The sequence below is a fragment of the Triturus cristatus genome, chromosome 9, assembly GCF_964204655.1.
Source record: "Triturus cristatus chromosome 9, aTriCri1.1, whole genome shotgun sequence".
NCBI lineage: Eukaryota > Metazoa > Chordata > Amphibia > Caudata > Salamandridae > Triturus > Triturus cristatus.
In genome coordinates this window covers 428,909,232-428,935,454 of record NC_140592.1, presented here as the reverse complement: position 1 = coordinate 428,935,454, position 26,223 = coordinate 428,909,232, and the positions used below count along the sequence as shown (strand labels likewise).

At 44.2% G+C, this 26,223-nt stretch overlaps 1 protein-coding gene across 1 annotated transcript in view; it reads left to right on the top strand.

Moving 5' to 3' along the window:
- LOC146798095 (cytochrome P450 2G1-like) overlaps positions 1-26,223 on the top strand; it is an 899,064-nt gene that overhangs the window by 843,177 nt on the left and 29,664 nt on the right. The window contains exon 8 of the mRNA XM_085625314.1: positions 15,080-15,221. Within this exon, the coding sequence (XP_085481440.1) occupies positions 15,080-15,221 (142 nt within the window). The remainder of the gene's footprint in view (positions 1-15,079; positions 15,222-26,223) is intronic.

Genomic DNA, 26,223 nt, shown 5'->3' with positions numbered 1-26,223 from the left:
ATTAGTATTCATGCACTCATACAATCACTCAGCCACCACCTATGCACTTATAAAATCACCATGCACTACCCTTGCACTCTTCCAATCACCCTGGCAAATCAATGCACTCTTCTAATCAGCCATACATTACCTCTGCACTCATGCAATCAGCCAGGAATTACTCATGCAATTACAAAATCACGCAAGCAATACCAATGCACTTACAAACTCACCCAAGCATTACTAGTGCACTCATCCAATCACCCAGACTCTACTCATCTGCTCATGCAATAATCCAGGCACTACCCTTACACTGCTCCAATCACCCAGACTCTAACAATGCACACCTTCAATTATCCAGCCAGTAGCCATGCACTCCTCCAATCACCCAACCACTACCCATGCACTTATAAAATCACCATGCACTATCCTTGTACTCCTCCGATCATCCAGGCACTACCTATGCACTCATGCAATCATCCAGGCATTACTCATAAACTCATAAAATCACCCTTGCACTACTCATACACTCATGCAATGACCCAGGCACTAACCCATGCACTGATCTAATCACCCATGCACTACCCATGCACTCTTCCAGTCACCCAGCCTGTACCCATGCACTCATGAAATCACTCTTCCACTACCCAATCACTTATACAGTCACCATGCACTAAACTTGCACACCTCCAATCATCCAGGCACTATCCATGCACTCAAGAAATCATCCAGGCATTACCCATAAACACATGCAATTACCCAGGCATTACCCATGCACTCTTCAAATCACCCATACATTACCTCTACACTCATTCAATCACCCTGGTATTACCCATGTACTTTCAAACTCACCCAAGCAATACCATGCACTTACAAAATCACCCAGTCATTTCCAATGCACTCCTCCAATCACGCAGGTACTACTCATTCACTCATGCAATAACCCAGGCACTACCCATGCACTCATGCAAACACCCATGCACTACCCATGCACTCCTCTAATTACCCAGGCACTACTTATTCACTCCTTCAATTATCCAGCCAGTAGCCATGCACTCCTCCAATTACCCAGCCACTACTCATGCACTTATAAAATCACTATGCACTATCATTGCACTCCTCAAATCACCCATTCACTACCCATGTACTCATACCTTTATCAGGACGAATGTCGGGTCCACGACTTACTGCAATGAACCTGAGGAGGTGCTAGGCCCAGCAACCTGATCATCTTGCGGTGATACTTCCACTTTGCGAGAATGTTGTTCGTGCTCAAGATGACTTGGGTGTATGGTCTGTAGGTGTTTCATCATAGATGAAGTCCCACATGAGTATTTTCTCTCTGATCCCCGAGATAGCACCCTTTCACACAAGGTGCAGGTCACCTTGCGGCTGTTCACCTTTTCTTCACCAGCCGGTATTGAAAAAACACCCACATGACACTCTCCTTGCGCTGTTTCACTGGTTCCTCCAAATCTTCTTCTTCTGCAGGAATGTCCACTGGTGGAATATAAGAAGCCATTTTTTGCAGTTGTTTCAAAAAAACACCAAGAAAATGCAATAAAACAGCACAGAAAACACAAGAGCTGTGTCTCCTGAAGATGTCCTTGGAAGAATAAAACATTTGGGTGGGGTCCTGCAAGTTCTAGAATAAAAGGCTTCTTAACCAATAAAAATGCTTTCTTTTCAATTCACATGGGAATCACGCACCCGGTGCACAACCGCGCGCACCCAGCGCGATTCCCGATAAATATATTTAACAATACTATATCTTTATTCCAATATCAAATATATCATATGTACAATGATCGTAAAACACACCCTAATATAACCCACTGATTCTTCAATACACCTTGGCATATATGTATAAAACACATTTAAACTTTACAGAAACACACAGTCACTGGAACCTGTTTGTTTCATATATATACCATTACCAGCCCTCGAGGCGCATATGAAAGCAGCGCTTCTTTAAATACAAGTAATCTTTTGTATCCACGTGCTTTCCCTCACGGTTCCGTCATTATAAGGAGTAACAAGAAAGAGCAATGCTTATCTAGGCTATTGATGTTATGCCTCTGGAGTCTGGACTTTCTTGGAAATGCTTCAGGGGGGTGGATACCGTGAAAGGGTGTCGCAACATCAAGTTTGGCCTGAACCACGGGCTCCTTCTTCCTCCTCTGCTAGAAGCCTGTGATACAGTGTGATCCTGTCGGCCATATTGGAGCCCCCCTGCTTAAAAGCATTTATCCCGCGATACAAATGCTTCTGTAGTTGGTCGTAGGAAAACACTTCATCCAGGAGGAGGTTAGCCTCGCAACAAAAACTGTAGTTTCACTTTTAAAGAGGGATGCGTATGCATAATATTTATTACGTATGCGCTCACTAAACACCTCTTTTCTTCATACCGATTTTTGCCCCACACTCCCGTTTTTGTATTGCGCTCCGCTTACAATAAATAATTTACAAACAGAGCCTCTAACCTGGACCACACAGGAAGTTCAATGCCACACAGGCCAAAATCTTCTGGTGTCCCAGCTACTGTGCAGTGCACTGTACTCCTCTCACGTCGTCCCTTGTGTCGCAAAGCTTGTCACATGGAGCATGTCAGTTGCACAAAAAAACAAGCATTTGCAATGCAATAGGTCTCGCATTTATGAGAGTTTGAGCTATTGGCATTGTAAATGACAATGCCTTTTATGTATGTATTGTCTTTAAAACAGATAAATAAAAGTCATTGTCATTTACAATTGCAATAGCTTAAACTCTCGCAAATACAAGACCTATTGCATTGCAAATTCGTTCGGCGCCCGTGCTATAAAGATTTTTTTTAAAGTGTTGGGAGAGAGTGTGCAGAGCAAGACAAAGCTGTTTGAGAAAATAGTGCTCGGAGGCTATAATTAATGCCTACGGAGTAACAACACACGTAACAGAGTGTGTCCTCATGGGAGGTTATAAAATGAGACAAGGCGGTACTAATGAGGGAATACTAAGCCTATTGACCAATGAAAAGCCACAGTTCACAGTGGCACAAGCCAATGAAAAATATGGGCGGGGAGTGGGCGGAGCTTCAAGTCCATACCTGAATACAACATGCTTTGCAGAGCAGCAAATACGCTGCCCAAGCTTGACCTAAAAACAGAGCATCTCAGGTCAGTAGGAATCTGAGGAAAAGCAACTAAAGCTGTCTTTAAAAAATGCAAGCCTTTTTTATAATGTTTTAAACAATACACGTTATACATACAAATATTGTCATTTTAATTAAATACATAACCTTCTTTTAGAAACTGATTTAGGAAACAAGAAGTTTAATCAAATGAAATGCATTTCACCTGCTTTCTGTCCGGACGCATTTATTGAAGTATACTGACATTGCGAGTACGGGAGCTAGCATTTATTATTCACATAATCTTTCTGCCCAAAGGAAAATAACGACTTTAAAATACATTGTGTGAATTCATTCTCTTGCACATCCTCATTATTCCTGTACGGTTCTTTCAGTACATATCCTGCTGAAAGAAACTTCATGGTTGTAATTTTTGTAACGATTTTCTCATTGCACAATAAATGTATATTTGTTCATTCATGGTGAAAGATACTTCACACTAGACCATGAAAACGTTCAGGGTTGCCAATAGGCCCCAGCCTTTTTCCTTGAAAAGTGGCATCTTAATAGAATGGAAGATATAGAGACTACAAGCAGGGCCAGCAGATGTAAATTAATTCACAATATTTTTTCTGTTTTACAGAGCGAAACTCATGCACATTTTTTGTTGTGCATGTTATTTATGCATATTCTGAAAATACAAAAATCAAAAATGCAAGTCCTTCCTATTGACTACATCATAGAGCGGATTTAAGTGTTCCACCGACAGCCATTCCTTGTATTTGAACCAACTGCTCTTTTCTTGTTGAAAATTCCAAACCCATGCTTTCAATGAAGAAAGCCAGACTACATACAGGTCCAGAAGGTGAAGTAGTGTTGCTTAAAAACGAGGATTGGCTATAGGTGTCTGAAATGATTCAGGGGCATCTTGGGAGTTAGGAATATGTCATGTGACATTCAGGAAAATTTACAGCCTCATCTGACTTTCCCATTTCCGTCTAAATGCCAAGAAAACCATTGATCCCACCATATTACACAGTAAATGGTACTACGTTCCCATCATAATTCGGTAACAAACTCAGTGGATTGATTTTAGGGACTTGAAGATTCTCATTTAACGGTGTGATTCTCATGTAATTTGCTGGTGGCTAAAACCTAGGACTGGCTAAAGTGTTTGCCGTGACCAGGAGCTACGTAATTTTATTTTTGAGGTTTTGTGTGGCAGGTTATAGATTCAGATGAGTAACCTAGCGCTCTATGTATGTGCATGCATTGTGTTCCTCGCTTAGGTGTAGCTTGAAAAAATGAGGACAAAATCATAAATTAGATCATGACCGTGAGCAGCAACAAAACAATGTCATGAAACCATAATGTGCTATAGTATTTTGCAAGGGTAGAAATATGTTTACCTCAAGCCCATGTAAAGGGAGAGCTTGCCATTGGATTATTTTTCAGTCATCGGGCTGAGAACAGGGCTTTAGTTGGCAGCCAGTGTCCTCTCTCTTTGTTTTTGTAAAGCATAACCTTTCAGTATGTTAGGAAATTCCCCTCCTTAGTTATCCTTAGCTCAGCTGTTTAGTGGCCCCATGCAACCCAGGAAGTCTTGGCCTTTTAAAGCATACCATGTTGTATTCTGGGACTTGTAGTTTCACCTTTCAAATTATATAAATGTAAACTTGCGGTGCAATGTTGACAGGTATATAGTAAAATAATTTTAGCATTGTAACCCTCCCCTCCTCTGTGTATTTTATGCTGTTAGTTCGTCTTGCATACTGGGTCCGCTTCCTTTACGATTGAGCTATATTTTTTTGCAAGTCATTCAGCTGAAGCAACCATCCCTTCCCAACTTCTTGCTGGCTGGGAACACATGCAGAATACAAAGGAGTGATGGGTGGAATGGTTGAATGAATCTCAGCAACTTGAAATTACTCTGGACCGCATGCATCCCAATCCATCTTTTTTTTTTTGTGTGTGCCCAATATGCTGGTTCAGAGTGGACCCAGTTTGGCAATTCAGAATGGACCATTCCTGTTGGAGCAGTACCAAGGCTGATTTGCATATGGCTGGGACTAATCTGAGGTGGTTTTGTAGGCAAAAAAAACGATGGATTGGAATGATACCCTGAGTGGTTGCTTGTGGTTAGACTGTTTGCAAGAATTCCTCCCATCACCTTTTGTGTGTTTGATGTAATGCCCGAAGGAGCTAACCGAATGCCCAGACATGGGACCTGCGCTCGATATGTAACTGAAACCAAGCGGCTGCTGGCTGAAGAGGCCCAACTAGGCCGAAACTATTCTGGAGTTGCTTGTGTTCTTTTCATAGAGGACCTGGCTCAGCAGTTTGACCTGAGCCGTTCCTACTGAAGCCGGACCAAGTCTGATTTACATATTTCTGTCTCTAATCTGAGGTGGCAAAGTGGACAAAAAACAATGGATTGGAATGCTACCCTTAGCGGTTATTGCCAGTGTTTACACTATTTGCAAGCATTCCTCCCATCAGCTTTTGTGTGTTTGATGGGGAAAATATGTACTCACCAACTTTCTAAAATGTGGTATTGGACAGCTGTCAACTTTGCCTGTGTTTTGAGATTAACTTCCAGCTACATCTGGGTTTTCAACCAACAGTATGCATGTACAGACTTGGCAACATTGAATTTTCAAGTCCATCTTGCGTTGTGTTGGTGACAGGAAAACCAGGACTGGGTAAGTCACCTCATAGTCTCAAGGTCCTGTCTGTGTCAAGCCAATCCACGTATTGGTGTTTTTTTCTACGTTGGTAAATGCTCAGTGCACTGTCTAGGGCCCCAGTGAACTCATTCATTCAGCCAGGAATCTGCTTTGTTCAAATCTTGGTGTGACCACTCAGCCTTTCATCCAATCTTGGTGATAAAATACGTGCAATTAAGTTGGTAGCAATAAACATCTGTTTTCCAGCACTGACTTGCCCACCAAGACGAGCGGGTGCTTTACAAAATATACTTTAGAAGAAGAACGTGGGTTGGTTTACTGCCCTCGGAAGCTATTTTGGATTCTAAATATTGACGGGCGGGGGAGGGACTTTCTTTTTCGGCTCTTACGGCGAGAACTGCTTTTTTATGAACAGTTTGGTTGCAGCTGGAAGTCTTTGAAATCGATCTGCAGCAGCTGTTTCTGCACATAGTAAATAAATTGCACGTTTTGACACTGTTGACATTTTTCGAAGCATGACTTCAGACCTGTACCGTATGGAGGACCGGAAGGGGTTTTGGGGGGGAAGATGAAAGCCCTTCTTGTGGGAATTTGCAACAGGGGCTAGCACTTTAGACAGGATTGTTTAGGTTAAGGGCTAGGCTTGCATTGTTTACAATTATAAAGAGGGGAAGGGGGCTATACTGAGGACTTCTGCACTGCAGTCGCTGGCTCACAGCAGTCGGATGTCGGCTAAAAGAGGTGTCGACATTTTGTGAAACATTCATGATTTATGATTAAAGCAGAAAGCTAATAATGAGCTTTGCTTATGCTGTGTGCAACATAGGGAATTCATGGTTGTTCCATATACAGGATCTGTAAGAAAGAAATCCAGTTTGTCTCGGTGGCATGGAATGTGCACTCTGCGACTTGCAGGATGTTCTCCATGCAGGAGTAAGTCTCGGGTGAAGAGTGTCCCCACTGGTGAATCCCTCATGCGTCATAATTATGTGCAGATAAATTCATCAGGTAGTAACCATGCGTTTGGTAAATGAAACGAAGATGCACAAAACTTTACAATGAGCATAATTTTGTGACACTTTTTTAAAAGCGCTTCAAGTCATCACTTTATTCAGTTCGAAAACAAGCCCTCGGTGGACCAGATGAAAGCCATTTATGGAGCTGCGGGAAACCTCCCCCAACATCCCTGACAAAATGGTCAATTAAGCTAAGCAAGTAAACATGTGTTAAAGGAGAATATAAATGTACTCAATAGCAGCCTGCCGCTTAAAAGACTATATTCCCAAAAATACAACAACCCTCTCGTTCCAGAAAATTAAATATCTCTTACTTTTTTCCTTCGAAATTCATTTGTTATAAAATATTTCAAAGAATGCAGTGTTGCGATGTTGTGTTCTGCTGAGGGGGTGCCACTAAACAAATAACAGCGCACTGCTCCGCGCTGTCGACCGGCGTACAAAAGATTCTGTGTGCAGTTACAGTACCTGTGGGGGCTGTGGGCACAGGTCATACTCGCTGACTACGGACTGACAGAGACCGGGAGCAGTGGGGGACATGGAGGAGCAGGGGCGCTATCACAGGATCAAATAACAAGCTGCTGGGAGAGGAAAAGGGAGTGGGAGGGTGGAGGGAGGAGGATGCAACAGCCAGATTGTCTGGAAGCTGCAGGCAGAAAGCTCTGACTGAACCAAGTGCTTCAAAAAAACAAAGGCCACATTCAGTGGACTAATAGAAACAAAGCTGAACAAAACATTGCACATATGCTTTATGAAAACAGGGGCGAGCTTCCCAAAACATATTAAAACAAAACCATACAAAACATCGTGTACAAGGGTCACAAAATAAACAAGACAAGCCCGGCGGAGCGTGGCGCGCGCGCTTGGCGGGTGCGGGGGAGCGCATTCCAGGCGGGGGATCGGACCCTTTGAAGTGCAATGCCAAACGGATTGTATGCCGGCACGATGCGCGTGATTGTGCGCTTGCTCGCCATGCAATCCGCTTTGGGAGCACTTTTGGGAGCCCCTTTCAATAGTCTCGCTTTGCGATCGCTTACGCGATAGCAACGCGAGACCTAAAAACTGAAAGTATTCCCACTGAGGAGACTGCAGTAAATGAGGAAATTAGGAAACTTCATAACAAATAAATCTCCCAAGATGGCCACCAGAGACAAAAGAGCCCAAATGTAGCCCAAATATCACCCAGATGTAGCCCAAGTATAGCCTAATGACAGAATGTCCCAGAGTGTTCTTAAGAACAACTAGAGCGCTTACTGTCTTACTTATGACAAAAGTATGGCACACCTGAAGCCATCTTGATTGGAATGAACTGGTAACACTTAAAACATTTAATGTAAAAAGGAACACAATGAGGGGGTTCATTTTGCCATAGAATTTATGATTAGTGCTGAAGAAAGAAAAATTAGGGCACATTTTGAGTGACTTTTCAAATCCTCTTCTATTTCTTTAAAAAATGCTGATATGCAGACTGAAACATGCACTTTTAATACCAGCAGCAGACTTCCATGGTGAGCAGTAGCTTTACTACAGTGATCTAATGAGCAACTAGAGTGCTAACATTCAGAATTTATGGCAAATGTGTGACATATCTGAATACCTTCTTGATGGAATAAAAGAAAAAAACTGAAAGCATTTCCTACTGAGGAGACTGCAGTAAATGAGGAAATTAGGAAACTTCATAACAAATAAATCTCCCAAGATGGCCACCAGACACAAAAGAGCCTAAATGCAGCACAAATATCACCCAGATGTAGCCCACATGTAGCCCAATGACAGAAGTGTGCACAACACTTATTTTTTGTGTATTTGCAGTTTTATATAGTGCAGACTTGTCAGGTATTGGAATGCTTTACATGAGCATTGGTTATATCACACAAGATCAAATTAATTTTGGTTGTAGACATGGGGAGATTAAGTGATTTGACTACAATCACAGAATGTTGAGCTGAAGCAGAAACTCCAACCTGGTTCCCCAGTTGCAAAGTCTGCAGCTCTGGAAGTAACACCACATCCTCTTGCCAAGGTGCAACATTTAATCAAGTGGTCAACTGGATAAAAAAACATAAAGATTACAAATAATTTAAAAGTTCTTTGTCGCTATTTGAAAACTCAGAAAATATGTCCTCATTTTAGTTTTTTAGAGCACTAACCATAATTTTGATGCAAATAAGACCCTCTCATATATGTAATTTCTAAAGGAAATGCTCTAGGTATTACAGTTTTGATTACATCAAGATGACGTCAGGTGTTCCACACTTTTGTAATAAATATAGAATGTTAGCAATCTAGTTGTTCATTGGGATACTGTTGAGAGGCAGAGGCCAGGGGCACGGACTCTGAAAATTGAAGGCAGGTAGGAGAGTGCAGAGGCAACAATTTGACCGCACTGGGCAGGCAGGAAGGGCAGTGGCAGCACAACAGACTATGGAGGGCAGTGGAAATGGGGGCAGGGGCAACAAACCAACAATACAGGACTGGCAAGAGAGGCTGTGGCAATATAATACACCATTGTGGGCAGAAGGAAGAGGCAGTGGTAGTACAACCATACATGCCAACAGACCCGTTTCAGCCAGGAAACGTCCAATGTTTTTAAGCTCAAATGGGCTTTATTTGATCTGTCTCCTGTCTACAATCTCCTCTTTTTCAATGTAACTCAAAGGGGAAAATCAATATCCCAGTTTTTTTTCAAAATCTCCCTCTTACCAAGTTCAAAATGTTCGCAAGTATGGTACTTTGAATCATGGTAGGCAGGAGGAATTGGGGTAGGGACATGGACTCGGATAACAGAGGACAGGAGGTACATGGAGAGGAGCACCAAACTGACCCTACAGGGCAGGCATCAGGGTTTGCAGCAGCACAAATACACCACACAGCGCATGCGGGACGGGAGTGACGCACAACAATCCATAGAAAGCAATAGGGAGGGGACAGGACCATGCACATGGACAACAGAGAACAGATGGGAAAGAGGCAATGGTAGCTAGCTGACCATAATGGACAGACAGGAGAGAAAGCTGCAGCATAACAGACCATAAAGGGCAGGAGGGACGGATCAGGGGCATTAAAATGGAACAGACAAGCCAGGAGGGAGGGAATAGGGGGTCTGCACATGGAAACAGAGGGCCGGGGGCAAGGTGGCAGGGCAGGAGCAGCAAGATGACCATGGAGGTCAGTCAGGATGGGCACTAGAAACAAGACACACCATGGAGAGCAATACTATGAGTCAACACAATGCTTCAGTTCAAAAATTAACTTACACATGATGATGAAGCATATGTGAACAATCATATGGACATAATCAAAATTTGTATCCTCCCAAAATAACCTTTTTGTGATTTCTCTATCCGTCATACTACAGTGTATCGTCTGTATTTACCACTACATGTCACTCTTTCTTCACAAATCTGTCTATTGTATAACTGTAGCCTTGTTTATTTGTTATTTCCTTTTTTCTAAAAATAATACCGATTGAAAAATTCAGTTTGGGTGTGTTTTGTTATATTTACTTATGGATAGGTGTTACATGTAATGTATTTCTACTGTGAACACCCTAAAGCAATTGAAACTTCCCCGACAGAACCATTGTATTTATATAATACGTATACCCAGGTTTTGAGGGACACCGGGTCACCCCATTATTTTTTGTAAAAAAAAAAAAGTGTAACATAACTAGTCTCTAAAGTTGTAATATAAAATATGTGCTGGGGAGTGTAACATTGCATATGCACTGTGACAAAGATATGGATCCCAGATTGTAATATGTATGGCATAGCGCTGTGCGTTATAACATGCACATCGAGGAAGGCACGTTAGATGGGGCAATATAACCCGTGCGAAGGCAAGTGTGGCATGACATATTCACGGGGTGGTGTTACAGGGCACATGGGCTAGAGAGTGTCATAGCATACGCACTAGCTGGTGGAATACAACACAGAGGTGTGAGGCAATCGGCGGGCACTGGTGGGTGTAACACAGCAATGGGCTCAGCCAGGAGCACGCTATGACTCTCAAGTGAGGTTCGTCTCCTTTCCAGAGAGTAAAATAAAAAGTATTACACATCCAGCGGTGGATGTGTTTTTTATTAACCGTGAGGGGGGTTTCTTGCATAGTTTGGTCGAATTTTTGTCGAACCCCTTTGAATAGCTTGGTGTGCGTGTATATTAAATGTGCCCGTCAATAGCTACCTATGTTTGTATAAATAAACGACAAGGGTGTCTACTTGGAGAGTACCCATCGGCGGGGGCGCCGGGATTAGGCACGGTAGGGCGTCAGACACGTCAGAGCTTCACTAGCGGTGTAAATACATTCTATGTGGATTCATTCTATGCATAGTCGCCTTTTAATGAATATCACACAAATCGTCATGGTGATAGGTACATACGGTTTGTCCAGCATGTCCTAGGTGTTTCTATAAATATATATATTTTTAAAATATTAAAAAACAAAGGCCGGCCCCGGGGGATGGGGTCCCCGGAGCCATAAGTGGCCTGAGGAGGGGGGCAATGCTGCCCCCTCCTAAAGAATTTAAATTAAAAAAAGGCCATGACCCGGGGGTTGGGGTCCCCGGGGCCGATTAAGGCCTTGGGAGGGCCAAATTAATTGTTTTCAACAACAAAAAATTAGGGTGCAGGCCCTGGGGGATGGGGTCCCCAGGGCCAGTAAATTAGAAAAAGAAGGGGGGCCACACAGCCCTCCTTCTTAAAAAAATAAATAAATAAAAGACCGGCATCGCGCCGGAGGCCACGCCCCCTCCTTGCAGCACTCTGCAAACGCGCCCCCTGGCCAGTTGTAGGTTGGGGAATTAATTCCCTTCAATACTGAGGGTCCCTGAGGACATGTGAAACTTAAAATTATGTGTCCTACTTTTTAAACACACTGCACCAGGGATATCTTAAGGATGTTGGGGTCAAACATATTTTGGGGCCTCTGTTCAAACCAGCTTTGAATTTATGATCCAGTTTCAGTTTGTTCATGCCCTTTTTGCCCACTGCCAGGCACACTGGTCCAAATTATAACTCTGTTTGCATCTAATATTCTGGGATAGCAACATGTTTTTTTCAGTATTATAATGCAGCAACAGCTCAGTAATATCATTGCAAAAATGTTTTGTGAACCCATCACAATTCTCAAATGTGAGGTCCTGTTTTAATCTAAAACGAGCTTCTGTATAGCTTTTGCGTGGTTTTGAAAAACAAAACATTTCTCTGCAAAATGTTAATAATAAACTGCCATACATCACTCACACTAACATTAATTAAAATAAAATAGAATTTAAAAAAATCTGTTGAAGAAATACTCAAGGTCATCAGGACAAGAATATCAACAGAACAGAGCTGGTTCTATCAGGGGGCCCCCTGAAAGGCTGGGGCCCTGGGCCAAGGCCCACTTTGCCCAAGACTTAAAACGTCTCTGCATTGCACCCTGCTGTCTGGGCTGTCCAGGACCTACCCTAGCCATGACCGATATGTATTCAAAAGGAAGGTTTGGGCCTGGCAAAAGGGTTATTTTGCCAGGTTGAATGTAAGTGAAAAACTGTACACACACAGGTTGCAGTGGAAGGCCTGAGACGTGTGTAGTGGGCTACTTAAGTGGGTGGCACAATCAGTGCTGAAGGCCCACTAGTAGCATTTAATTTACAGGCCCTGGGGATACATGCAGTGCCTCTTTACTAGGGACTTACAAGTAATTTAAATATGCCAATTAGTGATAAGCCAATGTTACCATGTTTTAAAAAGTGAGCACATGCACTTTAGCACTGGTTAGCAGTGGTGAAGTATGCAAAGTAATAAGGCCATGAAAAATGAGATCGGGAAACATGGAGGAGAAAGGCAAACAGTGTGGGGGAGACCACCGTAAGGCAGACAGATCAATTATCTACTCTGCGTATTTCTTACTTCCAGGAATAAGCCTGGGGTTCTCCAATAGCAAGTCCCAAAAAACAACTTTGTGAATCTGACCCACGACCTCCAATACACAGCATTTACCAGCAGCAAGCCTTCAGCTCACTGAGCCTTCCTACCATGATGTTATGAGGATCTTTTCTTGGAAAGAGGTAACATAATGGAGGTGGCTTGCCTTATATGAGATGGAGCGAGCAAAGAATATAATATTAGCATCCAGAAATATCCAGTGATGAAATATCCTTGCTCCTGATTGTAGCCTTTCTGTGGAGAGACCCGCAAGAATATTATTGCTCTATCAATGTGTACGAAAATCAAAGATTATACAACCTGGCAGAAATTTGTCAAGTATGCCAAATGTTTCATGAGCAGATGCTGTTCATACATTACAACCTTAGTAATTGGTCATGGGAAGCTGCATTTTAAGTTTGGCATTAATTAGTGTCAACAAGTCACTCCATGTCATTACAGACACGGTCTCCAGTTTTACATTTTTCATCTACAAATCTTTGATTTCAAGTATTTTAACTCAATTAGTTCCATGGAAGCTAAACAAGACAACAACTCACAGAAAGCATTAGGTTATCTTACAATAGCCCAGGACTTGATACAGAGTCTGAAGTGAACTAGATGGAGGTGGGCACCCTAGCATCGCTTGTTTGCACTACAGATGTTGCTGATGTTAACATCAACAGCATGATCCCTTGAGGCTTGGATTGCACCAGCTATAATTGTAGTGCTTCCTGCAAGAGTGAGATTAAGTGGCAGAACTCCTGGTGGTGGATGAAAGATGCATGAGGTGTAATCAATACTAAGCAACCATAGTATTAGTCATCCCTAATATTTGAATCACTGGTCTGGGTTTCTGGACAAACTTTTAGGGCCCAGCACTGTTTTACAAATTGAGCAATGCGTTATTAGTTATCTGGGGCACCTCTGCTTTTGTGGTGAAATTTGAAGTTGCTGAACTTTAATGAAAGTAGGAAAGTTTCTACTGAAGCTTTAAATTCATCATAAGGGGCCTTTAAATATTGTAAAACACGATAGAACAAGATAACATGCCTTTATTTTGATGGGTTATTTATATCCTCCATGGTTGTAAAGGTGAATAAATGTATTCTTCCTCTCTCATAGAAACAGAAAAAGCTGCTATAGTTCAAAATGACTTTGGAATTAAACTCAGTCAGTGGCGTAGGGAACCCCCCATTGTAGCAGCTTAAGTGGGGGGACCACTGCACCAAATGGCCTGTAATTCCGGCTTTCACTAAATATTGATTCGTTTTGTATTGGACCTCTTACGTCTGCTGACAAGCAGATAAAGCTTATAATAGAGTGAAAGCGAGGAATAGTGAAAATAACAATGGAAGAGTGGAAGGATTAAAGGGTGGAAGCATAAAAGGTTGGACTAAGAGGTGAAAGTATCAATTAATGAAAGGTTGGAAGAAAGGTGAAAGGATGGCTGGGTGGCTGGAAGGTTGGATGAAAGGCTGTTAGCACAAATGGAAGAATAAAAGGTTGATTGATGCATAAACGGAATGGTCAGTGGATTGAATGATGAAAGGATACATGGGTAGATGGAAAAGTGAGAGGACGGATGAGTCAAAGGATGGAGGAATGAATGAGTGGACTAGTGTATGGAAGAAATGTCAACGAATTCTAGGAATATTAAAAGGGTGGGTTGAAGGATCATGAAATAGATGGATGAAAGGAGGGGAGCATGCATATATAGATCTGAGTGTGTACAGGTGAAGAGAGAACTAATATTGGAAGTGCTGGGCTTACTGTTTCTCATTCAGTGTCATTAGAGTTTTGCTTTAAGGTGGGGGGGGTATTTTAATGTATTTAGGTACTCCCATGAAGTCAATGCTCATACATACCAATGTAGTTAACTGTAAGGACTTCAGGCAACATGCCCCAAAACATGCAAAGCATGGGGTAATTAGATAAAGCACATTTATTGTATCCCACTTATTTAAGTAAAATTTTATTGAAGTATTTCTGAAATGCTGTAATACCTCATTACATTAGAGAAAACTATTACAACTAACAAAATGCCAGTTTTAATTTCTATATACAGAGGAGCCGAACAGAACTGGCAAACGTGCGAACAGCTCTCCATTTCTCAATCATATGGGAACAATGTTAAATTAAGGGTAATATTGCACTATCCAGTTGTGTTAACAAATCTTCCCATCATAAATCAACCTGTAATCCACCTTTCATTTCTAAATGTTGGCTTAAAATATGTGTTAGAAACCTCATTTGGACAAAGAGAATTTGGATTGCTTATTTTTGTTTTAAAATTCTACAACATAAGCTTTCAGTGAAGATCATGCCTTTCACTCCCCTTAGACCCACCTTTATTGCTAACATTTTTATTTTATATTTTAGGGAACCAATGTGATGCCAATGTTGTCCACAGTGTTAAAAGACCCAGCACAATTTAAGGACCCAGAAACATTTAATCCTGGACACTTTTTAGATGACAAGGGTTGTTTCAAGAAACATAATGCCTTTGTGCCATTCTCTACAGGTAAGTTGGTTTTCTCTGTGTTAGTAAATCAGACACTAAGCCTTCCTATTAATGCATATGTAATATTTTTTCTTACATGATGTAATGAAGAAGCGGGGATGCCAAAGCATTGCTAATCACGTGTGTAAGTGAATGTGTGTTCTAAAGTTACTAAGCTTTAGGAAGGTATTTCATCTCAATATTGAATCCTGATTATTATGCTACCAGAATATAGTGTAGAAAATATTCAAAACCTAAGGTAAGTTTATATAGGTAAGTATACAGAATTCTTGTTTGGACTTTTTAAAATATATATTACAAGCCCATTTCATTTGCAAGGTCAGATTTGCTAGTAAATATTCTAAAACAGGTTTTTTTCAGGTGTTCCTGCTATATTCTCCTCTGCAGCAGCAAATCTGATTCTAGAGGACTTTGTTGAGAAGGTATCCAGGCTCAGAGAGCCCTCTTCAATACAGCCTGCATCCTTTTCAAACTGGACAAATCTGAGCTCCCAAAAAGTGACTCATTACAACTATGTGTGTTCCATTGGACTGCCGTTGTCACAGTGGTGGTCCATGTACTGCCATACTGGCGGTCCACCTGTCGTATTCCGACTTTGGTGGTTGGACTGCCACTGAACCGCTGTGTCCGCCAGAGATCTGTGATCCCACTGTGGAGGCGCAGCAGTCAGAGGCGGCAATATGCTGGCATCGTCAAGCATATTACGAGTTGCGTTACCGCAATCCTTTCTTTGGCGGTGGGATTTTTACTCCCATTCCAGAAATTGCATCCGAAAGTGAAACATTTTGCCTGGACAAACCTGGCCCTTCTAACCTTACCCTTAGCCTAGTCCAGCGCTATCAGATGATTCTTAATGCTTTTTAGTGCTATTTGGAACTTTAAACTTTAAAAATGTTCCACTTTGTTATGCTTTGTCTTCTAATTTATAATAAGAGGCCATAAAGAGTAATTTCTGTCCATGTATGATGTCTTTTATTGGACTTACATAAAATAATTGCAGTCAACAAGGTTGATAGGAATAGCAGTTCTTTCCATCTTTTCTTGCCGCTCCGTCAATGGGAATCTTTCCTGCCGTCACTCGGAGAAAAAATAAAGTAAATGCAGGTAAGTCACTTATCCTTTTTCTTTTATATACCACCACCTCCACTGTGTTGGTTGTGTAGTAACTGTGCTGTTAATCCAGAAGTGACTAGTGCTCAATGAGAGCTCAAAATAGGAGAAAGTACCTAGTAAGCTTCGATCGATGGATGGTATAGTTGAATAGGAGGGGTAGAATAGGTGCTTGACAGCATAACCACCACCAGTTTATAACAAGTTTAACTATGTAGAATTTATACCACTGGCAGCTCTTTTGTGGGATTGACAGTAACCACTTCTTTTAGATTACCTACCCACCTCTCCCACATCTTAACCTGATCATGCACCTGCATTAGTTACGCTCTTCCTCGAGTGTGGCTGGGACAGCTGGCATGCCAGTGGGATTCTTCCTCCCAGTCTGCTTACACAGGGCTGGTCACTCGGGTTCTTCCTCTCTTTGTTCCAACGCCATGGCTGTCGTCCCTGTTCCATGCTCGGCCAAACTGTTTCTGGGGTCCGGACTCAGATTTGATTGGCGTCTTCCCGAACTTCCTCCTGCAATCCATATCATCGCAAACGCTCCCCTTCCAGTGACGCTTTGTACTGATTATGTCCTGCCCTTCAGTATTGGCCAAGTCATCTTTAAAGATGCAGGGGTTAGCAGTCTGTGGTAAAAAGATTTCCCATATTTGAACTTAAGGCAAATGGTCCTCCTGGTCACACATCCTCTCCCCAAGATTTTCCCAAATGGGGAAAAAGGGAAAGTGGGAGGGATAATCAGCGCTACCCTGATCTTTGCCCTTCCGGTTCATCACCTCAAAGTGATACGGTTGTAGGGATAAAAACAAATGTAGAACCTTGTTATTGTTTTCCACGTTTCTGCACAACCAAGTAAGAAGGGCATGATCGGTATAAAGGACAAAGGGTTGACTTTCTAGGTAATACTGAAATTTCTCAATAGCCCACTTGAGGGCAAGACACTCGTTTTCAATGGTAGGATATTTGTGTTCAGTGGGGAACAACTTCCCACTAAGATAAACAGTTTGGGCCTTATTTAGAAGCTGCTTGTGCAGCACATATGTAATTTTTTCCCATGTTAAACGTGATGCACCGATGGTGCAAAAGGCTAGTAAATAAACCCCTTGGTTTTTTGCTACCCTCCTGGTCTGTTTGCGACAGAACAGCTCTGATACCTACATTGGATGCATCTGTTTGTAGGACATTAACACAGGACTGATAGTAAGGGCTGTCGTCAGCTTGAGAGAAAGTTCTAGGGCTGCATCCGAAGGCCACTCAAAAACCTTTGGATGGACTGACTTTCTCAAGAGGTCTGTTAAAGGGGCCAACAGTTCAGAGTATTGGAGGATAAAGCATCTTAAATACCCCAATAATCCCAAGAAGGTCTTTCTCTCTCTGTTTTTAGAAAAGTGTATTTGTTATGGCTTTGATTTTCTCAATTTGGGGTTTAATGAAACACTCCCCTAAGAGATAACCCAGGTATTTGATTTTGCTTTATGCAAATCTGGATTTCATTGCATTAATGTTGAGGTGAGCTTTCTGCCACTTTCTGAGAACTGATTTAAGGTTTTATAAATTCTCTTCCCAGGTTTTACCATATATAATGATGTTATCTAGGTAAGCTGAAGAGTAACCCTCGTGGTGTTGTAATAGAGAATTCATGAGCCTCTGAAAGGTGGCTTGGACACCATGAAACCCAAAAGGGAGCACTGTAAATTGATATAGACCATCAGGGATGGCAAAGGCTGTTTTTTTCAAGAATCCAAAGCACCAAATAGTCTTCAGAGCCTGGGATGAGGTCAGCATGCTTCAGTCTACAAGAAGCAAAGGATGATGGAGTAGAAGATGAGGAAGAGTTTGAGGAAGAAGAGGAAGATGACCCTGCAGTGGCCCCAGAGTTAGAAGGAGGGGAGGATACTCCTGCAGTGGACTCAGAGGAGGAAGTGGGTGCCCAGAGACTGAGGTCACATGCCTCATCTAGAGCTGAGAGCAGTGTGTCCTCCCACACCCTGAACCCTGCAGGCTTAGAGGATAGAAAGGCAAAGAGGGTCCTGAAATGAAAGCTGTCTACCCTAGCGCGGAAGGGAAAGAAGCTAGTCCTGGCTGCTGGAGCGCAAAGGACAATACAGTAGCAGAATTGGCATTGGAGAAGAAAAGGTTAACCCTGGCCTTGGACAAGAAGAAGGTCCTACTGTCCCATGAGATGAGCCAGAACAAACTGGACTTTAAAGCAAGGAAGTTCATAAAGTCCAGTGAAGATGGCGGCAAGGACATATTAAGTACCTAGAGGAGGTAAAAGATTACATTGACATCTGAACAGAGGCCTATGAGGTGGCCTTGTGCATTCATAGAGTTTCAGAGAGGAGCAAGGGAGCTGGCCAGTGGCAGCACATGCCCACTATGTGTAGGGATTCCTTATAGGTGCTTGAAGGGCTGACATGATGCGATATGCTGTCATGAAGAAAGCTCTTGTCACAAAGTTTGATCTAACCACAGAGAACTATCATCTGAAGTTCATAGATAGCCAAGACCAATCATGGGTAAACTTTGTTGATTCATTGAGTAAGACACTGGATTGTTGGGTGAAGGACAGCAAAGTAAATAATTGCTATGAGCTTTATAATGAATGAGCACAATCAGAGTAATTGTTTTAAAGAGCTGTGCCAGCACTTTGATTCTAAGCTTACTGTACAGGATAGCTTGGAAAGGAGGCTGAACTCTGGATCAGTACCAAACTTTTCAGGAAGGAACCCGGGGTGGGAGGGGGGTTGACCACAAGAATGGTGGGTTGGGTCGCCCTCAAAAGAAGGCTGGGGAAATGGGGGAACATAGAGAACTAAAATTTCTATACAGGCCCTGAAAATAGTTTACGGGGGAAGGAGTCCCAGTCATCCACTGGCCATAAGAAGTGAAGTTCCTTTGTAAGAGGTCTGAGGGGCCTTTCTCGCCCAAGTGTTATCAGCCAGAGCACACAAAGGGAAATGCCAGCTGTCACTGCAGGAAACAGCCCACACTGGTGGGCCTTAGATAACGTGGCAGCCCATCAGGTAATTTAGAAAGCAAGGAAGTTCTTAAAGTCTAGTGAAGATGGTGGCAGCGACAAATTAAGTACCTGGAAGAGGTAAAAGATTACATTGACATGTGGACTGAGGCCTATGAGGTGGCCTTGTGCATGCATAGAGTTTCAGAATAGACCAAGGGAGCTGGCCTGTGGCAGCACATGCCCACTATGTGGAGGGATTCCTTATAGGTGCTTGAAAGGGCTGACATGATGAGATATCTGTCATGAAGAAAGCCCTTGTCATGAAGTTTGATCTAAACACAGAGAACTATCATCTGAAGTTTATAGATAGCCAGGAACAATCATGGGTAGACGTTGTTGATTCATTGAGTAAGGCACTGGATTGTTTGGTGAAGAACCACAAAGTGAAAAAAATTAACCCTGGGCGTAGTTCGCGAAGTAGCACTACGCGAAGCTACGAAAAGTGAACTTCGCACTACGCAAGCTACGCGTAGCACTTCGCGAACTGCGTAGTACCCTGTTCGCACTGTGCAAGATGTCGTTTTCAATGATTGCACAGTGCGGACAAGCAACCGGCACTGTGCAATCATTGAAAACGGCATCTTGCACAGTGCGAGCTGTAGTTTTCTGCTGCTCGAGTAGATTTTTACTCGAGCGGCAGCTTTCTCAACGCGAACTGGTAGTTTCTCATCGCGAGAGGTCACGAGCATACGCGACCACTCGCAATTAGAAACCTTACCTCCTCGCGTTGAGAATCTCGCCGGGAGGTTTATTTTCCACGCTCGCGATCGCCACCTTGATGTTGCTGATCGCGAACGAGGAAAAAGTCTCGCCGGGATGTCATTTTGCTTGCTCGCGATCGCCAACTTGACGTTGAGGACCGCGAGCAAGCAAAAAATGACCGCTGCAGTACGCAACACTACGCTACGCGTGTTCGCACTGTGCTACATGCAATTCGCGTAGTGCGAAGTAGCGCAATCTTCGCAAACTACGCGAGCGTAGAGTAGTGCTTTGCCCAGGCTTAAAAAAAATACTATAGGCTTTATAACGAATGAGCACATACAGAGTAATTGTTTTACAGAGTTGTGCCAACACTTTATTTGATTCTAAGCTTACTGTACACGCATAGCTTGGAAAGGAGGCAGACCTCTGGATCAGTACCAAACTTTCCAGGAAGAAACCAGGGGTGGGGGAGGGTTGACCACAAGAATGTTGGGTTGGGTCCCCCTCAAAAAAGGCTGGGGAAACAGGGGAACATAGATAAACAAAAGGTTCTCTACAGCCCTGAAAATAGTTTACAGGGGAAGGAGTCCCAGTCATCCACTGGCCATAAGAAGTGAAGTTCCTTTGGAAGAGGTCTGAGGGGCCTTTTTCATCCAAGTGTTATGAGTGTTATCAGCCAGAGCACTAAAAGGGAGATACCAGCTGTCACTGCAGGAAACAGCCCCCACTGGTGGGCCTTTGATAGTGTGGCAGCCCATCGGGTAATTTAGAAGGAAATGGAGCTGAAAGAATAGTCCAGGGCCTGCTGGGAAGAGGGGGGGGGGACACTGGGCATGGGAAACCCAATCCAGAAATTCCCATAGTACGGGAGTAGGGCGAGCTGAGGTTGACTCCCCAGAACCTAGAAATTGGTGCCCTGGAAGACCTGCCTGAGCAAGCCGGTTGTCAAGCTGCAAGAGAGTCAACCCAAGCAGAGTTCAGAGGGACTGCTCCACTATTGAGTGCTTACATTGAGAGGCAGAGGCCCAGGCCAATTGCAACTCCTTTTGCGATCACCACATTTGCTGGGAGAATGTCTCCTGTGTAGTAAGCCTAAGGTCCCTGAGCCTAGGTGAACCAAAGTGTTGGTGGTATCATAGACTTATCAGTCCGCCCTTCTAAAGACTGCTCATGAGATAGGTTTGGCAAGACATCTTGGGCGGACCAAAACCTTTAACTGCCTGGTCACTCATTTCAGTAAGTTTCAGAGGAGGACCAAAACAGATGTGTTCAATAAATCCTGTGTTACCTGCAGATGACCACCTGTACCACCCCACAGAAGTCCTTCGGGCCTTGCAACAGGCAGGCCTGATCATCAAGGAAAGTAAGTGCCACATAGGGCAGGGTTCTGTGGTCCACTTGGGTCACCAAGATGGTGGAGGTCATCTACAACACCACTGGTGGCTGGTGGCGGGGCGTTAATGCCTGTACTGAATGTCATGCGATGTGTGAGCCCCAGTTCTGGAGGTCAAACATTATTGCAACAGACACAGTGACCCACTGAAACTACAATAAGAAAAACAATAAGGTTCAAATACAAATGTTTCTGAAAGAAAGAAGCGGCAGATATTTGTACCTGACACACGAGAAACAAATTACAGGACTTGCTGTCATCCATCAGACAATAAGAGTGGTGGACAGCAGAAAACACCAATTCAAACCTCCAGATTTCTGAAAGAGAGGTGAGCATTGTATTGAGCAGCAATTCTTTGCAAGGAAAAGGGCAGCCATGTGTGGGTGTCCCACACAGAACCAGTTTGCTGAAGTGAGATAGAATGGAGTTATCATTAATTCATCTTCGATTTTTTTATATTCACTTGGTATATCCATCCTCTAGGTGGTAGTGTTCATTCAAACAAATCTTTGCTCTATGGCGGTCACCAATAAAAACACCTGTTTTCTGAGATGGTATCAGCTAAAACCAGAATAGCTTGCTAACAAGCCCCACTGCGAGAAAAATACCGGATTTTTGAAATAAAAGACAAACGTACTTTTAGATGTGGCGCTTAATCCTCATTCATTTCTAAATACTTCTTATTTTTACTGAAAATGGAACAAAGGCGGTCTCAGAGGTGCCAAATGGCATATATTGCAACTTTTCAAATATCACTTTTTCGCAGCTCTGCGGTGATTACCTCATTTTAAATTCACAGCTTTATTTCTGCTCAATTGTCTGATTAGCAGCCGCTTTGGAAATTTGTGTAGAAACATCCGCTGCTGATTGAGGGCTAAGGGATGCCAAAGGGGATGATGGACAGAGCGCTCGAGCAAATCAAACACTCACCCGCAGTCAACTGATCTGGGTTTAATCCATCATGATTCTTTAGCTCACTCCACCACCCCAGTTCAGATATGGCCATATGCAAATCAGTCTGACCCTGTGCCTCATGAGAACAGTCCAGCCGCAACTGCCAAGCCATGTCTTCCCTGGACGGGAAACAAGCATCGTGGGACCGGTTTCGGGTTCATAACCCTCATCAGCCAGGCTATCTTGAATCCTGGCTGAAGAGGGGTGAAACCACACAACCGGTCCTAGGATGCTTGTTTCCAGTCCAGGGAGGACCTGGCCTGGCAGTTCGGGCTGGACTGTTCCCAATGGGCACAGGGTCAAGACTGATTTGCATATGGCTGGGTCCAAACTGGAATGGCATGGTGAGCAAAAAAACAATGGATTTAGTCCCAGATCTCTGTACTGGGGTGAATGTAAGAGATTGTTCTGCATTCTGTCCATCAATAGTTCTTTTTGCATTTGTCACCCCGAGTGGGACGGGTATGCTCAGACGTGAGTCCCGGGCTCTCCATGCCACTGGAATCAGGCTATCCTGGCTGAAGAGGGGTGAAACCCCGAAACCGGTCCTAGGATGCTTATTTCCTGTCCAGGGAGGACCTGGCCTGGCAGTTCGGGCTGGACTGTTCCCACTGGGCACAGGGTCAAAACTGATTTGCATATGGCTGGGTCCAAACAGGAATGGCATGGGGAGCAAAAACCGATGGATTTAGGCTCAGATCTCTGTACTGGGGTGAATGTAATACATTGTTCTGCATTCTGTCCATCAATAGGTCTGTTTGCATTTGTCACCCCGAGTGGGACGGGTATGCTCAGACGTGAGTCCCGTGCTCTCTATGCCACTGGAATCAAGCTATCCTGGCTGATGAGGGGTGGAACCCCGAAACTGGTCCTAGAATGCTTGTTTCCAGTCCAGGGAGGACCTGGCCTGCCAGTTTGGGCTGGACTGTTCCCATTGGGCACAGGGTCAAGACTGATTTGCATATGGCTGGGTCCAAATTGGAATGGCATGGTGAGAAAAAAACGATGGATTTAGGCCCAGATCTCTGTACTGGGGTGAATGTAAGACATTGTTCTGCATTCTGTCCATCAATAGTTCTTTTTGCATTTGTCACCCCGAGTGGGACGGGTATGCTCAGACGTGGGTCCCGTGCTCTCCATGCCACTGGAATCAAGCTATCCTGGCTGAAGAGGGGTGGAACCCTGAAACAGGTCCTAGGATGCTTGTTTCCAGTCCAGGGAGGACCTGGCCTGGCAGTTCAGGCTGTACTGTTCCCATTGGGCACAGGGTCAACACTGATTTGCATTTGGCTGGGTCTAAGCTGGAATGGCATGGTGAGCAAAATTCGATGGATTTAGGTTCAGATCTCTGTACTGGGGTGAAGGTAAGACATTGTTCTGCATTCTGTCCATCAATAGTTCTTTTTGCATTTGCCACCCCGAGTGGGACGTGCATTCTCAAACGTGAGTCCCGTGCTCTCCATGCCACTGGAATCAAGCTATCCTGGCTGAAGAGGGGTAAAACCCCAAAAACGGTCCTAGGATGCTTGTTTCCAGTCCAGGGAGGACCTGGCCTGGCAATTTGCGCTGGACTGTTCCCATTGGGCACAGGGTCAAGACTGATTTGCATATGGCTGGGTCCAAACTAGAATGTCATGGTGAGCAAAATACGATGGATTTAGGCCCAGATCTCTGTACTGGGGTGAATGTAAGACATTGTTCGGCATTCTGTCCATCAATAGTATTTTTTGCATTTGTCACCCCGAGTGGGACGGGTTTGCTCAGACGTGAGTCCTGTGCTCTCCATGCCACTGGAATCAAGCTTTCCTGGCTGATGAGGGGTGAAACCACAAAACCGGTCCTAGGATGCTTGTTTCCAGTCCAGGGAGGACCTGGCCTGGCAGTTCGGGCTGGACTGTTCCCACTGGGCACAGGGTCAAGACTGATTTGCATATGGCTGGGTCCAAACAGGAATGGCATGGGGAGCAAATAACGATGGATTTAGGCCCAGATCTCTGTACTGGGGTGAATGTAATACATTGTTCTGCATTCTGTCCATCAATAGTTCTGTTTGCATTTGTCACCCCGAGTGGGGCGGGTATGCTCAGACGTGAGTCCCGTACTCTCTATGCAACTGGAATCAAGCTATCCTGGCTGATGAGGGGTGGAACCCCGAAACTGGTCCTAGAATGCTTGTTTCCAGTCCAGGGAGGACCTGGCCTGCCATTTCGGGCTGGACTGTTCCCATTGGGCACAGGGTCAAGACTGATTTGCATATGGCTGGGTCCAAATTGGAATGGCATGGTGAGAAAAAAACGATGGATTTAGGCCCAGATCTCTGTACTGGGGTGAATGTAAGACATTGTTCTGCATTCTGTCCATCAATAGTTCTTTTTGCATTTGTCACACCGAGTGGGACGGGTATGCTCAGACGTGAGTCCCGTGCTCTCCATGCCACTGGAATCAAGCTATCCTGGCTGAAGAGGGGTGGAACCCCGAAACAGGTCCTAGGATGCTTGTTTCCAGTCCAGGGAGCCCCTGGCCTGGCAGTTCGGGCTGTACTGTTCCCATTGGGAACAGGGTCAAGACTGATTTGCATATGGCTGGGTCTAAGCTGGAATGGCATGGTGAGCAAAATTCGATGGATTTAGGTTCAGATCTCTGTACTGGGGTGAATGTAAGACATTGTTCTGCATTCTGTCCATCAATAGTTCTTTTTGCATTTGCCACCCCGAGTGGGACGTGTATGCGCAAACGTGTGTCCCGTGCTCTCCATGCCACTGGAATCAAGCTATCCTGGCTGAAGAGGGGTAAAACCCCAAAAACGGTCCTAGGATGCTTGTTTCCAGTCCAGGGAGGACCTGGCCTGGCAATTTGGGCTGGTCTGTTCCCATTGGGCACAGGGTCAAGACTGATTTGCATATGGCTGGGTCCAAACTAGAATGGCATGGTGAGCACAATACGATGGATTTAGGCCCAGATCTCTGTACTGGGGTGAATGTAAGACATTGTTCTGCATTCTGTCCATCAATATTTATTTTTGCATTTGTCACCCCGAGTGGGACGGGTATGCTCAGACATGAGTCCCGTGCTCTCCATGCCACTGGAATCAAGCTATCCTGGCTGATGAGGGGTGGAACCCCAAAACTGGTCTAGGATGCTTGTTTCCAGTCCAGGGAGGACCTGGCCTGGCAGTTCGGGCTGGACTTTTCCCATTGGGCACAGGGTCAAGACTGATTTGCATATGGCTGGGTCCAAATTGGAATGGCATGGTGAGCAAAAAATGATGGATTTAGGCCCAGATCTCTGTACTGGGGTGAATGTAAGACATTGTTCTGCATTCTGTTCATCAATAGTTCTTTTTGCATTTGTCACCCGAGTGGGACGGGTATGCTCAGACGTGAGTCCCGTGCTCTCCATGCCAATGGAATCAAGCTATCCTGGCTGAAGAGGGGTGAAACCCCGAAACCGGTCCAAGGATGCTTATTTCCAGTCCAGGGAGGACCTGGCCTGGCAGTTCGGGCTGGACTGGTCCCATTGGGCACAGGGTCAAGACTGTTTTGCAAATGTCTGGGTCCAAACTGGAATGGCATTGGGAGCAAAACACGATGGATTAGGCCCAGATCTCTGTACTGGGGTGAATGTAATACATTGTTCTGCATTCTGTCCATCAATATTTCTTTTTGCATTTGTCACCCCGAGTGGGACGGGTATGCTCAGACGTGAGTCCCGTGCTCTCCATGCAACTGGAATCAAGCTATCCTGGCTGATGAGGGGTGGAACCCCGAAACTGGTCCTAGGATGCTTGTTTCCAGTCCAGGGAGGACCTGGCCTGG